The sequence below is a fragment of the Melanotaenia boesemani genome, chromosome 6 (assembly GCF_017639745.1).
Source record: "Melanotaenia boesemani isolate fMelBoe1 chromosome 6, fMelBoe1.pri, whole genome shotgun sequence".
Classification (NCBI taxonomy): Eukaryota; Metazoa; Chordata; class Actinopteri; order Atheriniformes; family Melanotaeniidae; genus Melanotaenia; species Melanotaenia boesemani.
Genome location: NC_055687.1, coordinates 1,579,698 through 1,605,775, shown reverse-complemented (window position 1 = coordinate 1,605,775; position 26,078 = coordinate 1,579,698). Strand labels below are relative to the sequence as shown.

At 46.1% G+C, this 26,078-nt stretch overlaps 2 protein-coding genes across 4 annotated transcripts in view; both read right to left on the bottom strand.

The window, feature by feature from the left end:
- Positions 1-1,562: 1,562 nt before the first annotated feature.
- pik3r4 (phosphoinositide-3-kinase, regulatory subunit 4) lies at positions 1,563-19,062 on the bottom strand. Its single transcript, XM_041989100.1, has 20 exons — positions 18,793-19,062; positions 17,202-17,934; positions 16,935-17,068; positions 16,430-16,640; positions 15,959-16,348; positions 14,180-14,314; positions 13,882-14,103; positions 13,635-13,808; positions 9,281-9,426; positions 9,012-9,215; positions 7,345-7,546; positions 6,777-6,868; positions 4,939-5,327; positions 4,680-4,844; positions 4,380-4,591; positions 4,174-4,305; positions 3,998-4,098; positions 3,697-3,785; positions 3,060-3,180; positions 1,563-2,703 (listed from the first exon to the last, which is right to left on the bottom strand). The coding sequence occupies exons 2-20, from the start codon at positions 17,917-17,919 to the stop codon at positions 2,533-2,535; spliced, it is 4,008 nt and encodes a 1,335-aa protein (XP_041845034.1). The 5' UTR covers positions 17,920-17,934; positions 18,793-19,062; the 3' UTR covers positions 1,563-2,532.
- Positions 19,063-23,399: 4,337 nt separating this feature from the next.
- Positions 23,400-26,078, bottom strand: part of LOC121641522 (collagen alpha-6(VI) chain-like) — a 100,076-nt gene continuing 97,397 nt past the window's right edge. For all 3 annotated transcript variants that reach the window (XM_041987704.1, XM_041987705.1, XM_041987706.1), the window contains 2 exons: positions 25,236-25,283; positions 23,400-24,927 (listed from right to left, as the gene is read on the bottom strand). In XM_041987704.1, the coding sequence (XP_041843638.1) occupies positions 24,752-24,927; positions 25,236-25,283 (224 nt within the window). In that variant the 3' untranslated portion in view covers positions 23,400-24,751. The remainder of the gene's footprint in view (positions 24,928-25,235; positions 25,284-26,078) is intronic.

The following is a 26,078-nucleotide window of genomic DNA, read 5'->3' as shown; positions in this document are numbered from 1 at the left end:
GAAAATTCATGATAAATGATCAATATTTTGTCTAATGTTCCTGACAAAATGAGAACATAAAAGTTCAAATGTAGGAAAGGAACTTTCCTTTTAAGAATAAAAGCAAACATGAAACTAATTCAACAAAAACTAAATATCCACAAAAACTGAGTATGAAGCCTAAAAAGTCCGAACATCCAGGTTTCTACTGAACCGCTCACATTTCATACACACTTCTCTGTATTTGATGGGTTATTGATTACAGGAGAGACCAGAAGAAACAAGTCCACACATGAATGTTTGAAAAATGTTTAGAAGCATTTTTCTAACCATATTTATTGATGAAAACCCAGATGAGACAAATGTGAAGCTGACGTGCTGAAAACGGCTCGTATGCGGTGCTGAAGGCGGATCTGGAGACCTCAGAGTGGTCCGGAGCAGGACGGGTCCGGAGCAGGACGGGTTCGGAGCAGGACGGGTCCGGAGCAGGACGGGTTCGGAGCAGGACGGGTTCGGAGCAGGACGGGTCCGGAGCAGGACGGGTCCGCCCGTCGTCCTGCCGCGTTCTCAGTATCATCTCAGTATGCTTGGGAGACATTCAGCTCGTAAATCAGTCCGGGTTTTTGTTCATTTTACATTCTGTGTTCAGAAAAAAATGACATCAATCAAATCAAACTTTATTTATAAAGCCCTTTTCATACAATGAAATGTAACACAAAGTGCTTTACAGGTTTTAAAAGAATTAAAAAGAATAACCCACCAACCCTCTTCCCACCATGCTCCCTGCCCCCATCTCCACATATACATATTCACACACACACACAGTCAGATTAATATGTAGCCGAGCACAGAGGAGCCAAAACACTATCCCAGGAGCCGTCTGCACAAGGATTCGGCCGAACCACAGCGACCAGGGCACCAACACGGGCACCAGAAAAGAGACCAATACCAAGGAAGGCACTCCGGCCCAGCCCCCAGTGCAGAGGGCTCCCTCTTAGGAACACAGGGAAAAAATAATCAGTAAAAACTAGAAAGAATAAATAATAGAATAAAATAAAAATAAATAAAAATACTAAAAATATCCACACTTAAACAATAAAAACTAAGTAAAAGCCAAATTAAAAGGTGAGTTTTGAGCCTATTCTTAAAAACATGAACATGAACTGAGGTCCTCCGGCAGGCTGGTCCAGAGGTCCTCCGGCAGGCTGGTCCAGAGCCGGGGCCATAATGTTGAAAAGATGCCTCCCCGTGGGTACGTGTCCTGGTTTAGGAAGGATTAGAAGACCAGTGCCAGAGGATGTCAGGTTCTGCGAGGGTTTGTAAGGTAATGACTTTATTCTATTCACCATGTTTTCCCATCGTCTTTTAGCTCTACTTGCTTTTAATTCTTTCTTCTCTGTGTTTATTTAAAAGGCGTTTTGTGTTTTCTTAGTCTTTGTACATTGTGGTGAGAGATGTGGAATGACCCTTAGTGGAATAGTTTACCTTGTCCTTCAAACAATCCTCTATCAGCTGATCGCTGTAAACAATGAGGTCAGCAGATTTCCTATCAGGTATGGACATAAAACATCAGGGCTCATTTCTTTTCTGCTGGTTGGGTTTATTGAACAGAAAAACGAAGGTCACATGATTCTGCAGCGTTCAGTCACTTCTCATCCAACTTTCTGAAAATGTTTAAATACAAACGATTCTCGCTTTATTGATTCTGATCAAACACCAAGCTAATGAGTCCAAAGATACGATTAATGCGTTTATCTGAATATTTGCTCATCATCATCCACAAACATCATCTCCGTCAGTTCACACTCAAAATGTCCAGATGAGTCCGAACCTTCCCAAACAGAGCTTCCAGAACTGGACAGCTGCTGGTCTGGAGGTCAGAGAAACATTTTCTGGACTTTTCTACGCTCAACACGAACATCGTTTCTGCACCAAACAAGCAGATTATATCTAAATCTATTTAAATATAACTAATATATTAAAATATAGTGAGTATATTTAAATTTATTTAAATAAACATACTCAATAGAGACTATATTTAAATTTAACTACTTTGTTTAAATATCGTCACTATATTTAAATATTTGAATTATATTTAAATATTCTGTTGTTTTTGTTTAAGTTATTCACTCGTGAGAAATTCACCATTTTATCCAGACAGGAGGCAGATCGCCTCCTTTTCCTCCACCATGCAGCTATGGTGGCCCAAAAGGGACAAACCAAACAAAGCAGATGTTTCAGGTGGAAGAGGGGGGAGGTGGACGACGCATCAGGGGAGAATCCGGACCAGGAAGTTTCATGGTTTCAGGACCGTAGATCCTCTGGTGATGCTTCACTCCGACCGGTTTCTGTCAGCTCAGAACTCCACGTCTATCAGATTCAATGCAGAAATGAGCTGAGTGGGAATAATTTACTGAGTGTCGTCTTGAGGTTAAAGTTTTGACTTTTCCAGACGCAGACTTGAGGAAGAGGAAGATGAGGAAGAAGGAGAGCAGCCAATGAAAAAGCCAGACGTTTGTTTCTGACGTAAAAGGGTTTTGGTGTCGCTCATCCTCACTTCCACACTTTGACGATGCCGTCTCTGGACGAGGTGACGATGAAGCCCTGCGTGGTCTGGAAGGTGGCAATGTCAGTGATGATGTCATGGTGTCCAACAGGGAGGGACTCTGGACCACGGCGAGGCGAATCCTCGGCGGCGCCGCTCTTCTGTTTGCTGTGGATCTCCTGAAGAGACACAATGGTGTCATGTGACCATTGAAAAACAGAGGAGTGTGTGTCTGTGTGTTTCGCTATCATCATGAAGACCCGCAGTAAGGACATTTTTGCAAAAATATTTTTTCTTTGTTAATGGCCTCCAGAAGTTATTTATGGACCTTTCAAGGTTTCAGACAGGTCCTCAGAAAGGTGGTAGAAAAAGAAGAAGAAGTCTGCAGCGACATGTCAAATGTGTACATCTACATATATAAACAGCGACGTGTTAAAGGTATAACAAAGACACTTCATTAAGAGGTCCCTGCTCTGTGGGTTAATTTACTCAGTCCTCCACTTGTGCTTAGACAGGAATGTGTGTGTGTGTGTACCTGAACGACCTCCGTCCCTTCGATGATCTTGCGGCTGTAGAGGACGGACGGACAGTGCAGCGAATCGTTGGCTCCCCCTGCCACGATGTAGGACCTTTCAGGATAGGCCAGGTCCCAGAACCTGGTGACCAGAACAGAACCAAATGTTGGCATCACTGCTGGGATGGACCAGTTTTTTTAAAGATTTGGAGGTTTTCAGTAAGTCTGTTTAACCGTTATCTGTTTTCACTCGTGAGGAGGATCTGCAGTTGGTTTTACTTTGTTTCCTCTGAAATTTTTAATTAAAAACCAGAAACCTGTTTTCTGTCTTTATTTGGATTTCATCAGCGAACGCTGAACAAAATTCCCTCAATCGCAAGTCATTCAGTTCTGCAGAGGCCTGGTGACAAGACATTCGTTTGATTCAGGTGTGTTGGAGAAGGGATGCACCTAAGAGGTTACTAGCTCTCCAGGACTGGATCTGGGTACCCCTGAGCTGGACAGTTATCCTGGTCCGGATAAGGCTGGGTTCACCAGCACCAGTTACCGTGGGAACTCAGCTGGGACTCATTAAGCCACGATGATGTACCAGAACTTAAACAAGATTTAAGCCAGACTTTTTTTCATCCTACTTCCTGGAGTACCGGTCTGGGCTCACCTGATCCTCATGTCTGACCCGGCTGTCAGCAGCAGAGGGTTCCCATCAGCTGGACTGCAGTAGATCCCATGAACACTGTGAGGAGACGGCTGCAGCACACACACCAAACACCACAGTAAATAAAACAAATCATAACATATTTGTTTAGAACAAAAGAGACTTTAATGACAACAAACAAACCAGCTGTGTGTGTGTACACTTAAATATCCCTGTCAAAGCGTCGTCCTTTGTTTCTGTCTCCATGGTGACGCTGCAGCCGCTCATTGTGTGTGTGTTTTCTGTCATCACACCCCAGCCCTACCTGCATCTCAGACAGTGGAGGAGCAGAACTGGCCCACAGGGTGAACTTCCGATCTCCGGTCTCCATGTCCCACATCGACACCTCGTTGTTCCCTTGGACGGCTGCACACACACAAACACAAGCGGATGAGTGTGTGTTCAGACTCTGGTCTGAACCGTACTGGTGGCGTCTCTGACCTGCGATCACAGATGACTGGTAGAGCGGGTGCATGAGCAGCCGTCTGACTCGCGCCCGGGCCGGGTGCGAGTGGTTTGAGATGGGGAGCTGGAAGCGCATATCCCAGCAGGCCATGGTGCCGCTGCTCGTACCTGCAGGTGTCGAGGAAGAGCAAACATCAGCAGGATAAAAACACACACACTTGTTCTGCTGATCTAAGACGGACCCAAGCAGAGCCAGCACTGGTGCATGTCGATGCTGAAGGAGGTGATGAGTCCGAGTCGCAGGTCGTGGCGCAGCGTCCACGCGTTGGAGTTGGACCGCAAGTCCCAGCCCACCAGCGAGCCGTTGACGGTGGCGTACGCCAGAACCGACTGGGCGCCCGAGTTAAAGTGCTGAATGTCCACCACACAACCGTCCTCCTGCAGGTCCAGAGACCTAAAACAAGACCACGAGGAGATGAGCAAACATATCAACTTCCAGAACCAACGTAGGTCTGAACTGGATCCGGTCGGGTTTCCAGTACCTGGTCTGAAATGGCTGCACTTTGGGGGACTTTGGTGGTTTGTTTGCTTCGATGGCGAGCAGTTGGATGGATCCGTTGTCCGAAGCCACGGCTAAATAATGGGACCCCTGACAGAAGGTCAGCGTCTTCACATGACCGCCGATACGAGAGTAAGTTAGCACGGACCTGCAAGACCAGAACCAGAACACAGAGAGATGGGTTCAGGATCCTTTCTGACAACCTGAGCAGGCCGGGTCGGCGAGCAGCCAGACGGACCCACCTGGTGGTTGTGGTCTTGCCCTCCATCTTCTGACTGTCCCAGACTTTCACGGAGCCATCGTTGGACGCCGTGGCGAAGATGGAGTGTTCGTCCGAGACTCTGATCCGGTTGACGGCAGCTTTGTGCTCGTGCAGGTGGGCGACCAGCAGACCCTTGGGATGCCACCCTGGAGGAGGAGGCCGGCTCTCCCACTCGGCGCTCTCCATCATCTGCTTGGCCATGCGCTCGGCGCTGCACTGCTCCCTCTTCTGCTGCACCAGCTGCTGCAGCTCCGCCTTGCAGGTGTTGATGCGTCTTTGGTAGGCGGGGCCACTCGCCACCGACTGCAGCACGGGCATCGCCGGGGCCACAGTGGTCTTCCTCATCTGACCCACTGGCCCCTCTGCAGCCTACAAACACATGAACCTTAACTCAGGGAATAAAGACTGACGATTTGTTCAGGATTCAGTCGCCATGTTGGACTGTTTGTTGTCAGTAGAAACAGCTGATGGACCATGTGATCAGTCGTTCTGGCTCTGAGCTGAACATGGAAACACCCTGTTAGAACCTCACTGTGAATCTGCAGCACTTTAAAAACTGAAAACTGTTCAAGTTTCAGTCAAAATTCTAAAATCTGAACTCCTTAATCTGTCAAAGCCTCCAGATCAAATCCAGGTTCAGCTCGTAAACTTAAAAAGTCAGTTTGATGTTTAAAAAGACTCATTTCTGTTCTGCTTCTTCACTCATGCAGACGTCACATTTCAGTGTTTAATCTGGTAGGTGGACTCATCCAAGTCCAGGTTCTGGTCTCTGTATGACTATTGATAAAAATCTGAAAGATTAAGAGCAAAGATTCACAACAAAGTTCAACCTCCTGTTACCACTAATATCTAACGAGCCAACCATCTCCAGGGTTTCCAGAGATGGTCTGAAGAAGAGAAAACATCCAGAGCAGCAGTTGTCTGGACCAGGATGCAGCAGAAGACACACCAGGTGCCTCCTGCCAGCTAAGAACAGGAAACTGAGGCTACAATTCACACACACTCACCAACACTGGACAATAGAAGATGGAGAAACGTTGCTGGTCTGATGAGTCTCCATTTCAGCTCCACATTCAGATGCTCGGCTCAGAATCCAGCTTTGGGATGTGGAGGAACGGGAGATTCTCATCATGGATGCAGCCGACAAACCTGCAGCAGCTGTGTGATGCTGTCATGTTAATATGGAGAAAACCTCTGAGGAAGGTTTCCACCACCTGCTTCATCTATCACACCACCACGCACAGTGGAGCAGACCGATCAGAACAGACTGACGCAGCCTGGTCAGTTTAGACGTGAAGACCGCCAGGAACCATGTTTCAGATGCTGATAGGACTCATCAGCATCCACCTAGGATTACATCATCTCCTGAAGTCTAAGGTTTGTCTGGTTAGTTACCTTTGTCCATCTTTCCATCTGAGAGACTCAGGTAACCTGGTTAGTTGTCCAAAGCTCCTCCAGGTGTTTCTGGTTTGTAGCAGGTACTTTTTCCAGCCTTTTGTTGCTCCTGTTCCAACTTTTTCCATCAGATTCACTATCAGCTCATATTTTCATCACATGGTGAAACGTCTCAGTTTCATCCTCTGATGTGATGTTTATCTTCTACTGGGAAGAAAATATGACTTCATGGGATTCAACTTTTTGGATTTGTAGTTGTATTATTACTGAAGGTAATCACTAGATGTGTTTATGGGCTCCATGATGACGACAAGCCACCTTGTTTCCAACCTGCAGGAGTTCACCTGTGTGGGCGTGACCTTTCACAGACACACAAACCTGCCTGTAAACACACTCATTGCGCATGTGTGTGTGTGTGTTTACCGTGACGGGCTGCGTGGCCGGCGGCTCCTGGGATCCGAACATGCTCTTCCACTCCTCGTTCATGGCCGAGTCCTGCTTGGTGTGCTTCCTGGCTGCAGGACAAACAGGAAGTTAGACGTCCAACGGACGCAGCAGGTGCTTTCTGGAAGCTTCATGAATGATAAAATAAATCAGAACCTGAACTCAGACAGATTTTCACACCGTGTCAAACTGTGAGAGCCTGATGCTGAGGAGGATCTGACTTCTGTCGAGCGTTCAGAGCCAGAAGGAAAATGATTAATGAGGAAGATTGGAGCAGAGCTTCCTGCAGACTTTCTGCTGCAGTCTGAAGTCGTTACAGCAGCAGAAACCCGGTCATTACAGAGGAGGAACCCAAACACTCAGAGTTTACTTCATGGATCTGAGATCAGACTGCAGTACCCAGGAGTTGGGATAAAAACATCATGAGGATCTTTAGACTAAGACGATGTCAACACACGACCCAGCAGTTTAATCCTGATAAACATGCTGTGATCAGCAGATCAAAGACACTCTGAGGGCTGATGAAGACCACGGTGTGTACCTTTACCTCTCTTGTCCTCAGCCTCGGTCTTGGGTTTGACCAGGTCCACCTGGCGGCCGGTGATGCCGAGCATGGCCAGATCGATAACACCGGTCTGGACCGCCTCCCCCAGGTGGCTCTGCTCGCCCATGTTGGCTTTGGCCTTGTTGGATTTCAGCATGAAGTCTTTGAGCGCAAGCAGCTTGTCTTCCTCCGCCTCTGTCATCCCCTGAGATGGAAAAAAGATGGAGGTCTGTTCAAACCTGTACTGAACCAGATTTTTAGACTATGTCACCGTGTTCCTAGATCAGTAAAGATGCTGGAGGAAATCTGAGGAGTGAAACAAGTTGTTCACACGTCATCTGACTGTTTCCATCTTAAAACATCAGCAAACACCTGAAAACCAGGTCACAAAGGACGATCCTTTGACCTGTAAGATTAGCAACTGATGCTGAACACATCACTATGGTAACTGATGCTGAACACATCACCGTGGTAACTGATGCTGAACACATCACCGTGGTAACTGATGCTGAACACATCACTATGGTAACTGATGCTGAACACATCACTATGGTAACTGATGCTGAACACATCACCGTGGTAACTGATGCTGAACACATCACTATGGTAACTGATGCTGAACACATCACTATGGTAACTGATGCTGAACACATCACCGTGGTAACTGATGCTGAACACATCACCGTGATGCTGAACACATCACCGTGGTAACTGATGCTGAACACATCACCGTGGTAACTGATGCTGAACACATCACAGCAAAACTTTTGTCTCATTAGTAATGTCGGGATGCTGAATGATACAGAATGAATTAACCTGAACATTTAGAAAACAGACATGATGAAGCTGAGGATGAAGACATCGGCAGCAGCGGTCTGTTTGCCACCTCTGACTTCCTGTTTAGATTCTCCACCGGGACAAAATCCTGGCGCTAAATCTGAAGATGAAATGTCAAATTCATTCTACCTTCTCCTGACCTCCACAAAGATCTCTTTCAACACATGTCCATCCCATCTTGTTTTCAAAATCAATAAAACTTCTCCGAGACTCTGAGGGAATTTTTCTGTCCAGCAGCTTCATTTCAAGGACACGTGGTCAACAACCTGCTTTAACCACACAGCTTAAAGCAGGCTGGGATCGGTGAGTCTGACATGTTTGTTTCTGTTTCCCTGAAGCAACAACAGATCTCCTTTTAACCAGATCCAGACTTCAGATTCATTTCAGGCCCGACAGCAGGAGGGGAAACTGACACCAACAGTCCTGTCTTCTTCTTCATCACTAAGGGGGGATCATCTGGACCGGATCTGCTCTCCTCCTCACTGTCCCTTGACCTCCTGATGATCCTGGATCCTCTACTCACGGTGGTTCACCTCAACCTCTTGTCCATGAAAAAGTTGAGTCCATTTCTCTGTTCTTCATTTTACTGTGAATACATCTTATTATATTTACATTCTGTCTTTCTGCAGTGATGCACACATTCTTGCCTTCTGTAAATATCTTTAGTGTAATTTTATCTAACTGGAACAGTTTGCTTTTGATCTGTTGATGTTGAGGAGAAATCAGCGGTCGACACGCTTTAAAAACATTTTTCAGATTATTGCCTTAACTTCCTCAGACCTGACAGACTGCATCCTGCTTCAACCCCCTCAGTGATGCGTGGTGTTTCTGACCTGTGACAGCAGCTTCTTGAGCAGCTGAGCGATGGCCGGGTCCTCAGGAGTTGGACACTCGGGAATCGACCCGGCGCGCTTCTTCTGCCGCAGCAGCAGGTGTCTGAAGAGGCTGGCGATGTCTTTGGAGCGCAGGGCGTAGTCGAAGATGGAGCGGCTCACCGGCTCCTTCAGTACGCTCAGCAGAACCAGCTCCTTATCGATCTGAGGAGAGACTGCGGGGATGAGGAGGTGCGACGATGAGGATGATGATGATGACAGGGACTCACCTGGATGATGGGCTGGGTGACGAAGGGGTTGAGGTGGGGCATCAGTTTGCAGTAGACGTCGGCCACGTTGAGATGCTGTGCGACCACGGTGATGAAGCCCACCGCCCCATAACGGATCCACAGGTTGGGATGGCACAGGAATGGAGCTACGGCAAGCAGCAGAGGACAAATTACACCCACCAGGTCAGAGAAAGAGAGGAAAAAACTGATGTCATGCAGCAGCTGCCGAGGCGGCCTCAAACTCAGCTGGAACGTGAACATCCAACAAGTTCGGACACAAAACAAGTTCCAGATGGAAAAGTCCTGATGGAGGATCATAAGAGACCAAAGGAAACCCTGAAAGACTGGCAACTGCTGGATCCGTTCAAAGGACCACCCAAGTCACTGCTGACGGATGAGTTCACCACAAGACATGAAGGAGCCGCCCGAAACATCTGAAGTATCCCTGTCCCGAACGTCCTGGAGCAACTTCATCCCCAGAGATGTAGCCTCCATAAGTCCCCGTCAACCCCACGTAGGTACAGAACTGATGAGGCCTGATATAAAACATGGATGAAACGCTAAACTTTTGTACAAAAGTAAATCTTTGAAAGTTTTTCTGTTTTTATTATGTTTTTTTCTTTTTGTACTGCCACAGTTTTATGATTTATGTTTTTCTCTCTTCCTGCAGGTTGATGGAGAGATGCCAAAGGAAATTCCGTTTCTTCGCATCTTTTCACGCTGACAATAAAGCACCTCGTCTCTTCTGGTCAGAGGAACAAACAAACACCTCTCATCACCACAGTGCAGCACGGTGGTGCCAGCATCATGATGTGGGATGTTTTCCATCGGCAGGGCAACTGGTCAGAACTGAGGGAACGAGTCTTCCAGAGATTAGAGACTAGGACGGAGATCCACCTTCCAGCAGGACGATGACCCTCGTCATCCTGATGAAGAAGCTCTGACTGGGTTAGATGAGGTGGAAAGGCCGAAGTCCACCTGGGAATCTGAGACAGGACTTAAAAATAAGTCCTGTCCAGAACCTAAGGGAGGTGGAGTTTGACCAGGAACAACAGGATGGGGCAGGAGATTCACATTCCAGCCGGGGCAATTACCAACACCTAGTGTGGGTCCTTAGGCAAGACCCTCTGCGCTACTGCCACCTCATATGCTGAGAGATGGACGGCTGTAGCTCAGGAGGAAGAGCAGTCGTCTTTCGACCGGAAGGTAGGTGGATCAATTTCAGGCTTCCACTGACTACATGCCGAAGTGTCTTGCCCAAGGACACTTAACCCCACGTTGCCTCCCGATGTGCCTATCGCGGTGTGAATGTGTGTGTGAATGAGTGAATGTGATAAGTAGTGTAAAGTGCTTTGAGTGGTCAAACTGACTAGAAAAGTGCTGTATAAGTACAAGTCCATTTACCATAAGGGAACACGAGACATACCGGCTCAGACGTCGCCCGGTCAAACAACGTCTGCGTCACGTACTGGGGAACCAGAGCACCCTAGCGAGAAGTGGGCTACTGGAACGAGACGGAAATGGACGAGAGGCGAGAACAAGACTCTGTTGGAATGCTACTACTTCAGTAACCCTAGTCAGAGGGGTTACAGGTGGGAATGTGGGAAATATGGAATCTTTGAAACCCACAATCAACAACAACAACACAAATGCTACGGCAAGGGGGAGCCAGGGTGCCAGGTCAGGGGGGAGTTAACAACAACTCCCCATCCAGAGATTGTGCTTATTGGGGCTTCATACCCAATCACTGCAAAAATCATGGCAAAAATGAACATCAGGCAACCCCGACGCCAATTACAGAGGCTGAGTGAAGTGCCATTGGAAAGTCTCCTGGAAGATGTGAATGCAGCCTTGAGAACAATTCCTACAATGACCATCACTGAAACCAATGAGCGATCTACACCTCAGCAGCAGTGATCCTTCAGGTGCTTGGCTATCAACCAAAGAGCAACCATAAAGATACATTTCCACCATGGAAGGGTTGGAGGCTAAAATCAAGGCAGCTCGGAGAGAAGTGAGCCAACTATCAGAGCTCCAGAAAGGTGCAATGAAAAGTCAGATGCCCATACCTGAAGCACTAGAAACTGCCAAACAACAACTCCAAGCCTTGGCCACCCATCTAAAGAACCAGTGACCATCACAGTGGCAGACATTCAACAAAGAGTCTCAGGTATGAAGAACTGGACAGCACCAGGGCCTGACATGGTTCACGCCTACTGGCTGAAGAAGCTAACTGCACTCCATGAGCACCTGGTAGCACGAATGACCCAGCTGCTAAAGGATGGAAGCCACCCTGAATGGCTAACTGAAAGCCGGACAATCCTGATCCAGAAGGATCCCCTGAAGGGAACAGTTCCATCCAACTATCGGCCAATAACCTGTCTCCCCACCACATGTAAGCTCATGTCAGGCATCATAGCGGCTAAGACAAGTGGGCACATGGATCAATACATGAGCACAGCAAAGAAAGGCATTGGTAAAAATACCAGAGGAGCAAAACACCAGCTGCTGGTAGATAGAACAGTCGCTCGGGACTGCAGAACCAGGAATACCAATCTGTGCACTGCCTGGATTGATTACAAGAAAGCCTATGATTCAATGCCACACACATAGATCATGGAATGCTTGGAGATGTATAACATCAACAGGACTCTAAGAGCCTTCATTGCAAACTCAGTGCAGCAGTGGAAGACCACCCTTGAGGCCAACTGCAAGCCAATTGCACAAGTGTCCATCAAAAGTGGCATATACCAAGGAGATGTCCTGTCCCCTGTGCTGTTCTGCATAAGTCTGAACCCCCTCAGCCAAATAATCACCAAGACTAGCTATGGATACCGACTCAGGAATGGGTCCACCATCAGTCACGTCCTCTACATGGATGACATCAAGCTGTACGCCAAGAGTGAGCGAGACACTGACTCACTGATCCACACAACCAGGATCTACAGCAATGACACAGTAATGTCATTTGAACTTGAGAAGTGTGGGCAGATGGTGACAAAGAGAAGGAAGGTAGTCCATACAGAAGGGGTCTTACTCCCAGACGGCAGAATAGCAGACATTGAGGACAGCTACAAGTACCTTGGAATCCCACAAGCAAATGGCAACTTCGAACAGGCCACAAGAAAAGCAGCTACAGCCAAATACCTCCAACGAGTAAGGCAAGTCCTATAGAGCCAGCTCAATGGTACCCTCAACCCTCAAGCTCCCAGGCCTCTGGTAGAGGACCCGAGCTTGGATGGATGAGAGACCGCCCAAAGAGGGCGAGGGGACAACAATATTTTTTATATATATACACACACACACACACATATATTTGTTTTTGTTCTTTAAACTTCTCCAATTTGGGCTGTTTGGTGCAGATTTCTTTAACATAAAAACCGTTCTGCTCTCTTCCAGCATTTTGGTACATTTTTCTTTTTTCCGTGATCATTTTGTCCGAGTTTCAGCTGGTGGGATGAATTTTTACAATAACTCTTCTTTTTGGTTGAATTTCTTTTGAAATCTAGTGTGTTTTTCTACACGTCTTTTACACCATGTTGCTGTATTTAACCCTCTGGTGATCTTCATGTAAAATAACAAACATGCACAAACAACTGCAAAAAACACAACATCAGTATTTTTCACTTGAACAATTTCAGATTTGCACAAAACTACAAAACAATCATTTTTAGGATTTTAACGATTTAAATGCTCCTTTTATTACATATTAATAAAAAACCCACAACTCATTATTTTCTGTGACAAAATATTAGAAAATAATTCCTGATTAATAAAATGTTGATTAGAAAATTATTTCACACACAAACAAAGCTCTCAGCGCCCCCTGGTGGTCACACAGATCCATAATATAACTGGTCAAAATACCATAATTTCCTCCATCTGCCTACGATGAGAAACCAGTAGAATTTTCTTCAAGATTAAAAATTTAAATTAAAGAATGAATAAGTTTAAACTGGAATCACTGTGAGATTAAAATATGTAGTTTTAATGGAGGTCAATGGGACATTTCTGGCCAATAAGGTCCCGAGAGGGAGAATCTGATTCTACATAAAATACACTAATGATTTGACATATTCATCCCCTGATATTTATTATGTAGAAACTATTAATGTTTGATGAATAACTACTTGTTTAAATAATCAAACTGGAATTTAAAGAGTTAAAATGCTAAAAATGACCAAATGTTTGGCAGTTTTGAGCCGGTCTGAAGTTGTTTAGGATAAATTGAAGGATGTAGAGCCTACAAAGATGTACAGTGATGCTGTTTTATTTTTAATCTTATTTAACTGTGTATTAGTTTTATCTAGTCAATAAAAATACTTTTAATATTAAATCTGCAGCGCGATCTCACCGATGTCGCTGACGAACTCGTAGATGTGAGGCTTCTGCAGCAGACCCAGCTGACACATGCAGGTGAGGGCGTTCAGAGCTTTGTAGATGACGAACTCCTCGGTGTCGCTCAGACCCTGCTGCAGCAGCGGCTTCAGGATGGAGGAGCTCTGCCAGCCCACGTACGCGGCCACACCTTCAACACAACCACCACGCCGGTGAGACAGGAAGCAGCCTGCAGACGGGTGGAAACCAGAACGCCATCTTACCCACGATGCTGTCGAAGAACGCGCCCCGCAGGTGCCAGTCGTTCTTGTCGTTCAGGAAGGTGATCATGTGGGACAGCAGGACGTCGTTGGCTTTCTGGCGGCCGAAGAAGACGCAGAGCCGCGTGATGCCGTTCTCCATCAGCGACTGCTTGACGATGTTCTCCGAGTCGCTCAGCAGCGTCACCACCTTCTGCTGCACCATCTCGTGGAGCGCCTGCAGCTCTGAGCGTCAAACACACAGCGACCCGTCACACACACACCACAGCCTGCAGCACGAGGCTCGGCTCGCTTTCTCTACCTGAGTCGTAGTTTTCGTTGGGGTGGTTCGATTCCTCGGCGTCCTCGCCGCTCAGGTCCTGCTCCGTGTTCACGTTGTTTTCCTGAACCAACTCCAGGAAACGCAGAGCGCTCTCTGCCAGGTGGGCGATGTTCTCTGAGGAAAAGAAGAAGGAAAGACCTGATCCCTGAGTCCGAGTTTCACGGCTCGTTTGAGCCAACAGGGCCGAGCATAGACCAGGAACTCTTCAGCCGGATCCACAGCTGGTGGCAGTTTTTATTGTTGCTTTAAATCGAAACCACACAGAACTTTTCACACCTCATTCTCTGGATCTGAATGTCAGACTGAAACAACTGAAGTCGCCACGTTTCATCACATATGCTGAAAGGCTGGGATAACAGACTGGAATGGACTTCCTCTCTACTGGGCCAGGTCGAGGGTAAAATTTCTCCCCCAGAACTCCGTTTAGTCCCTGATTCCCAAGGGAAAACCAGAGGGAACGAAAAATCCCTAAAAGAAAATGTGACGCTGTTTTTACATGTTGTATGAGAAGACGGACACATGAACCAATGAGCTGCGACACGTTAGTACCAGACGTGTCTTATGGGTCAGTGTTGGTGGATTTTTATGTCTTTAAGATTCTGACTTAAAAACAAAGATGTCAGCTTTCAGGCCTCTTTTAATTTTCCTTACAAAGGGATGAAAACTGAACCCGATTCTGGCGTCAAACTCTCAGGATGAATTATTAACCACATAAAACCTCCACGTCTGTCCTGCTGGTTCTGGGAATTGCTTTTCACAGATCTCTCCAGTAAAAGACCGTTTTATCTCATCTCTTGTTCTGTTTCTTTCCCTCTTTCTTTTCTGATAACGTCTTCTTTGCTGAATCAGCCATGGTGACATTCAAACCGGCCGGTGTGTTTATATCTGCTTGCTAGCATGTGACTCAGCTGCAACGTCACGCGTTGAAAGTCACGTAATGTGTATTTAAAAGCTGGCTCAGCTAAAGAAAAGTAGAATCTTGAGACCAGTAGTTCTACTGAACCAGATCATCAGGACATAAGGTGAGAAAACTATCAGTAGATTATCTGGAGGATTAACAGTTCAGCTGCCTGTGATAATTAGGACCTAAAATGCTTTTTTATCATTTACTCTGCTTCCTGAATCCACCTGTCAGTAAACAAAGTGACTGGTGCATCTGAAACATGAAAACTGATTCAAAGAATGAATCAGGAACATCAGCTGACTGCAATAACAGGACTGCCACAAAAGAAGAAGAACAGAGAAAAGAATCTGGGACAATAAATGAATAAAAATAAAGGAAAAACGATGTGAAAAGAAATAAAATACTTTTGTCTAAATATTTCCTCATTTATTTCCTTAATTCTTTCCAGATTAATTCTTTTCTTCTGTCACTGTACAGCCGACTTCCTGTTGCTGATCAGCTGACTACAGAGCAGGAAGCTGAGATCTTGAACCCACAAAACGGCAGAAATCCCGCCAAGTTTTGACGATGCGCCGATGGAAACTGAATGGGTGAATAACCTCCTCCATTTTCTGTGACGGAGGAGCCGAGGTGGGATCAGAATCAGAGAGAACTCTGCTCTGTTGTGTCTGGAGCTCCTGAGGAGGCGGACTGAACCACACATCCAGGAACCTGCTGGGCTGGTGGTGGGAACATCAGCGAGGTCGGCTCTGAACAGCTGGCTCAGGATCAGCTCCACTCTTAAAGCTACATCATGTTTACTGAGAGGAATGTTTAGCCAAGGAGATTTTATGGGAATATTCTGGATGTCTGACCTGCGTACGCCAGCCTGACGATGGTGGCATCATCCTGAGCGAGGTGGGCGATGCCTGGCAGGATGTACTCGGGGTAAATGTTGACGTCGTTCCTGGGCACCTCCTTCACCAGCGCCAGCACCTTGGTCAGCGTTCGGACGGCCTGAGCACGCACGCGGGGCATGGGGTCGTTGCAGAAGTGCAGCAGGTAGGGCGTGATGCGGTCCAGGAGGATGTCCACGCCGAGCCGGGGGGCCAGGTGGAGGATGAGCTCCAACGCTGCCAGCTTCGAGTCGCAGGAGTGCAGCGTCTGCAGGCAGGAAGTGATGACGGACACCAGCACCATGAGGCCCTGCTCCTCCCTGGAGCTCAGCACCGCATCTCTGCCATCCTGGGATGAGGAGGAGGAGCCTGGAAGGGAGATGCTCAGTCAGCAATCAAACACTCCTCCATGTCGTTTTCTGAGAAAGCTTTTGTCTCCAATCATCTCACCTCCTCGCAGGTTGTGCAGGATGTTGTCCAGGTCTTTGCGGATGACAAGGACTCGTTCATCTGCAGACTGGAAGGTCTCCTTGGCGAACTGAGCCATGTACGGCTGCAGGAAGGTGTAGAAGATGTCGGGGAAAGCCTTCCCTCTCTGCTGCTTCAGATACTCCTCTGCAGTCAGACGCTTCTCCGGCTCCCGCTGGACCATCTGAGCCACCTGAGGGAGAGGAGACACCAGGAATTCGTGACAGCAGAATCTCTGCAGCATCGGGTCCACTGATGCTGAAAACAGAGATCTCCTGGACACACCACCGTGATAGCAGACTGGAGATTCAGGAACAGATTTTTCATGGAAAAACAAACAACCGTCTTTTTGAACCAAAGATGCTGAAACATTAAGTAATAATCATCTGCTCCTTTCTGGTAATAAAGTAAAGCAGGAATCATATCAACCACGTTAACTGGTGAGAAGAAATATGTGCAGGAAAAAGCAGAAACCTGGGAAGCTTACCAGCTCTCGGATGCTCCCATCCTCGATCTTCATGAGGACCTGCTCCGTCTGGAAGTGGCCTTTCCGATACGCCAGCAGCTGGGACAGATCGAAGAGAGGAACGCCCTCCGTGAACAACTCGGCTATCACACACCCTGAGAACACACACAGCCTGCATCACACCGAGTTCCATCTTTACACAGGAGAACATCCATGACCTCTGAAGCTGGAGGCAGTCCTGATTGGTCGGACTGGACCGGCCTGTGCTGCCTCCAGGTGTGTCTTTACCTGCAGAGAAGATGTCCATGGCCTGCCGGAGCTCCCCCCGGCTCCTCTGGTTGTTGTTGGTCAGGTCCACCAGCGGCGTGTTCTGGTCGCTCTCGGTGGTGAACATGCTTCCATCCACGAACCTCTCAGGGGCGATGTAGCATGTCCTCCGTCTGGACGTGTCGAAGAAGTAGTTGAAGTCAGCGGGGTTGTCCTCCGGCAGGTAGGTGGGCTTGAAGCTGGCGAAGTCGGTGAGCAGCACCCAGTTCCAGCTGGTCACCATCACGTTCTCCGTCTTGATGTCTCCGTGTCGAACGCCGGCTTTGTGCGCCTGGTCGACGGCGTTGAGGATCTGGAAGGCGAGCCAGCGCTTCTCCACGTTGTTGAGGAACGGCCGCGTGCTGATGCGGTCGTACAGGTTGTCCCGCACGTACTGACGGAACAAGATGGCCGCCTTCTCCGTCAGGGAGGTCTTCTGGAAGGGCAGGCAGTTCTGGCAGGAGTGCAGCCGAATTTTAAGCTCCTCCAGCTCCTGTTTGTAGCTGGTCAGCGGCAGGGAGGGGTCCTGGATGGCGAAGACTTTCACCACCACCAGGCCCTCCCGATGTTTGGCCCGGGCCACCTTGAAGAAGCGAGTGCTGCCCAGACTTTTATCGTACTCATGGTCGTGGATGTCTGAGAAGTAGCTGTCCACAGAGAGGATCTGGGAGGGGGCGATGCCGGCTAGCTGGTTCCCCATCGCATCTCCACAAATCTGGGAAACGGTTTACAGAACGAATCATTAAAACCGCAGCCGAGTCGGCTAAAATCCTTAATACTTAGAATAAGAATACTAATAAAACAACAGCTCAAAGCTCAAGCTCAAAGTTTTATAACCTAAAGTTCACAGAGGAAGAACAAAAGTGTATTTCAGTGTAAATGAATTTTAAACATGTTTGGTGCTAAAAATGAAACATTTAAGATTTCAAACTAGAAGAAATAATTGATTTATACACCGCCATAGATATTTTATATTTTTATATGTTATATAAAACATTAAATATTTTATTGTAATATTGATTAAATTAACTATTTTATATGATTGTATATCATGAAATATCCATCCATCCATTTTCTATACCACTTATAGCCCCATCCAGAGGAAGCTGGAGCCTATCCCAGCAATTAGCAGAGGCAGGTACACCTGGACAGGTGGCCGGTCCATCGCAGGGCATCATGACACATATTAATGATAGAATGACCCCAGAATGCGCCTCTCCTCCTCGGAACTTCAGTGTCTCCAGCCAGAAACGTGTTTTCCCATGTGGCCAGATGTGTACCTCACGAGACTCAGTGCTGCTAATTAACTGCTCCTGTCAAGCCACGCCTACAACACGCGACTATCACCTGTAAATTTATCATTAATTTGTCTCGATGTCACAGCGCGTGAGCCTTCGAGACACAAAAAGATGAAGCAGACAGTCCTTACTGAAGGAGCTGTCACGTGATTTAATATTTTGACACCGTTGAGCTAACACACAAGCTAACTGTTCCCCCGCGACAACAAAGTTTAAACCAGTAATCCAAACCATTAAAACAACTATAATAAAAACATAGCAAATGTGATATTTACCGTCTGTTGATGATAACGGGACAGTAGTTGACGTCCCTTGAGTTCTCGTGACACTGCTAACAGCTGCTAACGGCGTCAGACTTTAGCCTGATTTAACGTCTCCATGCCGTTTCTCGGTGAGTTGGTTCAGTTTGCTTCGTCTTGTAGCGCCACCGAAACGCCCCGCTGCAGATAAATAAGCCAAACCGTTTATAATGTTTACAATGAGCAGCCTGACTCACGTAGCCGGGGAGCTAACCGACTAGCTTTCCAGCCGTTGTTATGTATCCGGGTCACAGAGGAAACCGGAAGAGAGCGTTTGATTCGCGCCTCCTAGTGGTCAATTTTAGTTACTGCACAGATTGTCTAATAGAAAGATGAGGTAGTCCTTCTAAATAGTGTCGTATAAACGTAATTATACAGCGTGAAAAACGATTTAAAACAAATCGACTGATACACGAAATATTAGGGAAGTAATATGAGGGGATAAAAGAACTACTGAAATGTAGAGGAAACACAATGTCTAAATTTTAAGACAACAGATGAACATTTAAAGAGTAGATAAAACTTTTAAATATTTTTATGCAGTTTTACTTTTATTTTTAAGTTTCAGATAAATGGGTAATATACAAACCAAGTCCACCCTGACTGTTCCTACAGGAATTAAGAAGGTAAAAAGCAACCAGATGACATTTCTGAACATTTATGTCTAAATAAATAAATAAATATGATGTTGGATGATTACAGCCGGAGAATGTTACTGGCATAATTGAGTGATTATAAAACAATGTGTTCAATGAGATATTAGTCAGTTAATGATGGATTATCTATTGGAGGTCTGAAAATCCTACTCTATTCTACTCTACAGCCATTTAGCAGACACTTTTATCCAAAGCGACTTACATTTGAGAGTAATTAATTTAGAAGTAATTTAGATTTACGTAAATCTCCTAAATGTCTGGGATCACTTGCTAAGCCAATCCTAACAGCTGCTTCAGCTGGGAGGAGACGGCTAGAAACTCAGCTTTTCTTCTAGAAAACCTTCTAGTGAGCCAGTTAACTTCAAGGAGTCAGTTTCCATGGTAACAGAGTCAGGGTTTAACTTGCTTATCTTCCTGGAGCGGTTAACTCAGTTTCCCTCAACTCCAGAGGCCGGTTGTTAAAAAAATTTAATCCGGATTAAAGCTATCCGGATTTGGTAATCCATTTTTCTGGCGAATCATGTAATCCGGTGTACTTTTACTCCTGTTGTTCAAAGCAAAGTAGGATTGATCGAAAAATTCCGTTTTTCAGGATCACAACATCTGGATTTCCAGCATGTAGATACATGTGCGCTGCTGGCCATGTGAAGAACAGCAGGTAGAAGAGACGGTTTGCATGCTTTGCGAGTGGAACCACATGTAACATATGAGCATGTATTGTCCTGGTAACATTGCGACCAGGCGGACCGTCCCTCTCTCTGATGATGAGCCCCATGTGGAGGCCCAACCTCTGGCTTTCTGTCTGAATGACGGATGAACGGGGCGTGTAGAGGGATGCATCGTTTTTCTTTTTTTGACAGGTTCTTTACTGATTATGCAGCAATGAATAACAGGACAATTTAATATTTTATTTGTGTTTGTTATTGGATTGTTTGGGGGTTTATTTCGTGGGGACGTGATAATGTCATGGTTTTAGTTTTACTTTTTTTTTTTTTACTTTACTACGCTGAAAGGCTTAATAGGAGCCTGTCTCTATGTTAACCACTTTATCACTGTAACGGTTAAACAAGTCGGTGTAAAATACAAATATAAGCATGTGCGCCGAATAGTGGCAGCAGTTTCTTCCTGAAATCCGCCTTGTAATCCTGCCCTGTGTTGGGATCAGGATAATCCTCTTTTTTTGGATTAAAGTTATCTGGACTCTTCTCAAAAGTTTTGAGCAACCCAAACTCAGGGTTTTATCCGGATGACAACCAGGATTGGATTATGTGCTCCAGGGGGATTTTCCCTTTGAACAACTCATTTTCAAGATTTTATCCTATCCGATAAAATCCAATCGGATTACGTTTGAACAACCGGCACCAGGATACCATTCTCATCTGGAACATCCCAGTTGGGTTCTTTGACCTTTTATATTACCGACAACTCAGCGTCAAGATGACTTACCTAAACCAGTTCACCTGATGGGCAGAATCCTGTTTAATAACTTATTTTTTACAATTTCACACCACCTACAGTAGTGATGATAACATGTTTGTGGCACTACAGGAATAAAACCAAAACTTCCTGAGTGAAATAATCTGAAGCCGTTTGTGATTGACCTTAACAACATGAGTGAGATCCAGAGGAGAGTCGACCCAGAAACCAGAACAAAAGCCAACAATGACGGCTGTATTTCAAGTACTGAAAATCTTACTGACACCCAAGGTCTGTACGATGAGGCATGATTAACATACCTGGGCATCTCTCCGTTACCTGGGTTGACTTAAAGCTGGACTTATACTGCGTCAGGTTGGTTACGCCGTCACCGCCGCAGGCTCTGCGTAGGTCCGCAGAGGCTCGACCAACCCAACACGTGTGAACGCAGCATTACATTGTTATTGGTCAGTTTTGTGATTACATGTTTCCAGATTTGTGGATCTTCTCGCTGAATGACTTCAGAATGACGGCAGAGGTTCCAAGATGGTGGAGTGAGAGGCTGTTTTAAAGCAGGCTCTGATACAAAACTTTATTTTACCAAAGGAAAGGAACTGAGCTTTTCAGTAGACTTCTTGTCCTGAACACGTGGTTATCAAACGCATGTATCACCCATGGGATAAAGTTCATTGATAACTTCAATATCTTGTGGAACTGTAAGGAGCGATTCAGACCTGATGGTGTTCATCCAAATCTAACTGGATGCAGATTACTTGGTGCACACTTGCGTCATGCTGTTGGGACGAAAAACCCAAACATGATGTACAGATAAGAGCGAAGGACACAGCAGAGGCGACCAACTCCCAGCTCTCCCCCCTCACCAGACCCTCTTCTCCACATCACCCAAGGTCTTAAAAGGTCTCTATCAGACCCCAGACCCCAGCGACCACCATCTACCAAGAAAAACGGGGCTGCCCCTCCTCATCCTCCTCTTAGATCATCGGTCCTGGCAGAGCAGGGCACGGGAGGATGTACAGGAGGCTCATAGAGCAGCAGCAGAATTCACAACAAAGATAACATGCCATGATGCGTTCAGGGTCCTGCTGTAGGTTTGCTACTACTGACAGCTGTTTTGAGATCAAGCCCCAGCTCCTGATAGTACAGTAACTTTCCACTGTCTTCCTGGTCATGATAAACTACACATTTACCCCGGATGAGTTAGAAAAAAAATTCACCCCCCTCACAGTTGTCATGAAGGTAAACTTGACCTTTTAATCCTAAAATGGATTTTTGTACCAGGCTTTAAACATGTTTATTTCTGATGTGAAGTTGGTCTTTTTAACATGGGAATCTATGGGGATTTGCTCTGTTTTGGAGCCCCTACTGGATGTGGGGGGAACTGCAATTTTTTTGCACTTGCTGCTTAGGCTTTGGCAAGATACTGCAGCTCAAAGTAAATCGTTCTGGAGAAACGCTGCTAAATGACAGTAATGATGCCGGTAATGTAGTATTTTGTTTTAATGTATAAAATAAATATGTACAGATACATCTGAGACTGGTAGCAGTTTATTTAGTGGCAAATAATAATTCTTTCTAGTTGCTGGGTGCTCCAGCCGGGTGGGCAGGGCTGCAGCTGTGGTTGGAGAGGGTGAGACCAGAGACTCCACCCAGCACCGTGTCCTCAGGAGAAGTCCTGCAGGTAAAGAGGGAACCATCACCGCTATTAACCAGGTGGACAAGGAGCTGCAGGAAATGGAGACTGTCTTTATGGAAATTGGGACAACAAATACAAAAGGATTGTGTAAGAATAAATAAATAAATAAAGGAAATCCACCTCTAGTGTGTTTCATAAGCGTTGCATCACTTCTAGACCTCCAGTTTGTCCCACTCTGCTGGATCTCAGAATAAATGACCAAAGCTTCCTTTTCACATCTTCTTTTACTGACTGGTAAATGTTGGAAGCAGACTCTCCACCTCATCATCTCCTTGGTTTTATTCTGGACCGTTGGTGTTGCCGTTTCCTGTTTTCCCAGATTTTGTGCGTATGCCATGGAGGTAGGAACATTCTCTCACCAAGTGTGGTTTTTGTAAATCCCAGAAGTTGACTATATTTAGCGTATGCTGGGTTTTGTTCCTACACCAGCTTTAGAAATGAGGCCCCGGGTATCAGAGCTTATTGGTCCAGGATTTCAGGATTGATCTGCACACCACTACTTTCTAGAAATGTAAGAAAATATTTTTGTAGAATACTTGAAGTACTTCTGATGTGTTCCTCGTCTTCTTGGACATCTTTACATGAAACATGATCAAAACTGAAGTAACTGTGTTGGAAATCCCCATTCATGCCTTCAGCAAATAAACATTTAAGATTCTTCTTCTCTCTTTGAGACCCGATGAAGCCCAGAGGTGGTCAGAGGGTTTTCCTCAGCGTCCAGCAGGTGATGCTGGAATCCAGACCTCACCAGACTTCATCAGACCTCATCAGCGTCACAACATTCATGGATTCAGAAGTGGTTTATAGAAACTTTTTATTTCTGCTGAGAACCCTTCAAACATTCATGTTTCCACAGAAACGATCACATCAGCCTCCACACGCTTCAGAAAATAGCACCTGACCTGAGGACAGACAGAAAACCTGAAACAAGTCTCTGATGGGGGGTGGGGGGCCTTCTTCTGACCCCACGAAGCCCGGCTGAGCTGAAATATGTTTCGGTGTTGGGTTTCAAACCACAGCTGTGTTTTCATCCACAGTTCCCGGAACTTTAAACAAGGAACTACAAGGTTCCCATCGACGGTTTCCATGGAGACGGTCTGTCCCATCAGCCTGCTGGCGGATGAAAACTGATTCTACTCATCAGCTTGCAGGTTAATGTACGGAGAGGTAAAATGGTTTCCCTGGAGATCTGGTGGTGTTTCTGCAGTGGGAACTAACAGAGTTCCTGAGGAAAGTTCCTGATGGACCGCTCAGAAGGTCATTATGTGAGCTGGACTCCTGGAAGAATTTTTTTCTGCATAGAAAAGTTGCTTAATAACAAGAAAAGCCACCGAAAATATCTGGTATTTAAAAAAAACAGATTAGACCAAAGTTCAGATGATAAATGACTCATATCATTTACTTGTAGGAAGGTGGTTATAGTGATGACACAACCAAAAACATGTTTTTTCTAATGGAATCTATTGTATTTCTAACGTGGAGACGTGTGAGGAACTTCTGAGCAGCCATGCTCAGCCAGCTCATGCGTCGGAGGGTCGGAGGAATCTGACGTTAAGCTAACAGCTGCTCATCCTGAAGCTGATCATCTGATTATTTTTACAAACTAACGTCTGTGTTCTGTCCAAATCGACCTCAGTAGGTTCGGATGTAAACACCCCAGCTGCTGCTCCGCGGTGGAAGACACGTCGTCCTGTTCGTTAGCACTCATTCCTACAATCTCATCGTTTTAGATTTCACTCAAACTGCTGTGAAACTGGAGTTATTTTTAATTATTTAGCTGTTAGCTTAGCTTCCCGTCAAAATTCCTTCTCCGTTTTCCAAACTGACTTTCTGCTGCTCAGAAAGGCTCCACACATCCCTGCTTCCAGAAGCTACAACTCCCTTTAATGATGACGTAACCATGGAGACGCAGCTGTAGATGAGTCCCCTCTTCAGCGTCTGCAGACCGAACTCGTAGCTCTTCACACGGAAAACATTAGTGACAAAAGTTAAAGGTGAAAAAATATATATTCCTCGCTGTGACCCTTCAGAGGCTCCGTAGAAAGCAAACATGCATGTTGAAGATGAAAACAGACACCAGGGTGGGACCAGGAGGAGGCCTTGAAGGTGATGTTTTCTAGGATGTGTCTGGGGTTCAGGCGGGAACACCTCATCGGCTCGTGGTCAGACACAGGTTCTCGCACTCATCCTGCGTCTTGAAGCGGTTCTGGTTGCCACCGCAGCCGCCGTACCAGAAGCGGCTGCACTCGCTCTGCTCGGTGTCAAAGAACCACATCATGGTGTAGTTCTGGCAGCTGCCCGGGTCCTGGCGCTGGAGACAGGCGTCTGCACGGAGACGGGGACAGAAAACACAACCAACATGTGAAGATACAAAAACCTGACAAACATTTAACAGAAATGTGGCTTCATGATATTCTGATTTTTATTGACATTTCACACAGAGAACAAACTGTTGGAACTGTTAAATAATTTTCAGCAGAGGAAACAATCTCACTGATGACAATGATCTGATCTGAAGAGGCTCAGAAGCTTCTGACTGGTGGTTCTTCAGCTCTGAGCTCAGGTGCATGTGTCTGCAGCCAGGTTCAGGTCTGGAAGCTTGAGTAATCAGGCTGAGGTTGCTGCATGTTTACCTTTAGAAGGAAAGCTGGTCAGCTCCGTCTGCAGCACCACGCTGGGATCTGTGAGAGACGACAGAGTCAGCGTTTCAGGAGGAAATGTTTCACACAGCTTCAGGAGCAAAACTAAGAGTCCGCCACGTCTCAGGCTTGTGATGAGGTGTGCACGAGGTGGACAGAAAGCAGCGGAGCTCATGCAGCAAACACAGAAACTCAGTCAAGCTGATGATCTGAGCTCAGAGGAACAGAAAGGAGAAGCAGAGTTGATCATTTACTGAGTTGGAGACAAAGCCAGAAAACAGGTTTTTACTCTGGGACTCCAGATCCCTGCCTGAGCATCAGCTGATCCACAGCTGATCCAGAGTTCTGACTGGTACCTTCAGGTACCAAAACGATCCGAAATAAAGATCATTGTAAACGAGATGTTCATGCAGACCAACATGTAGCGGAGGAATTTCCTCCAACCTGCTGCTTTTTAAGCCCAAACGTTAAAGCTTTCACTGTATGGTTTGTAGTGTGGTGACACTTTTATCTTACTCTGTATTTTTTTTCTTCTTTTGTGTTTTATTATTTTTTACTGTTTTCCTTCTTTTACTCGTTTATATTTCTGTATTTGCTTGTTGTGGTCTGTTTTAGTGATGTTTTATCAGTGAGTTGTTGAGGGCTGTATAAATATATTATGAATGCATTCATTCATTCTCCCTTAGATTATTGTAACTGTCTTTTTAAAGGTATAGACCAGTCTAAACCAGTTTTACTTAAACCGCCTCCAGTTGGTCCAAAGTTCAGCTGCCCAACACGTAGGTGCGAGCGCACCCCCGACCCCTGCTTCTTTACACGGGCTCCTCATCAAGATGA

Excerpts from the sequence above, each read along its gene's own strand:
- pik3r4 (XM_041989100.1), bottom strand. The coding sequence starts at position 17,919 with ATGGGGAACCAGCTAGCCGGCATCGCCCCCTCCCAGATCCTCTCTGTG. Across the intron at positions 16,641-16,934 it reads ATGGGAGCATCCGAGAGCTG|GTGGCTCAGATGGTCCAGCG; the intron begins GTAAGCTTCCCA and ends CCTCTCCCTCAG. Across the intron at positions 3,786-3,997 it reads CTCCACTGTCTGAGATGCAG|CCGTCTCCTCACAGTGTTCA; the intron begins GTAGGGCTGGGG and ends TGTGTGCTGCAG.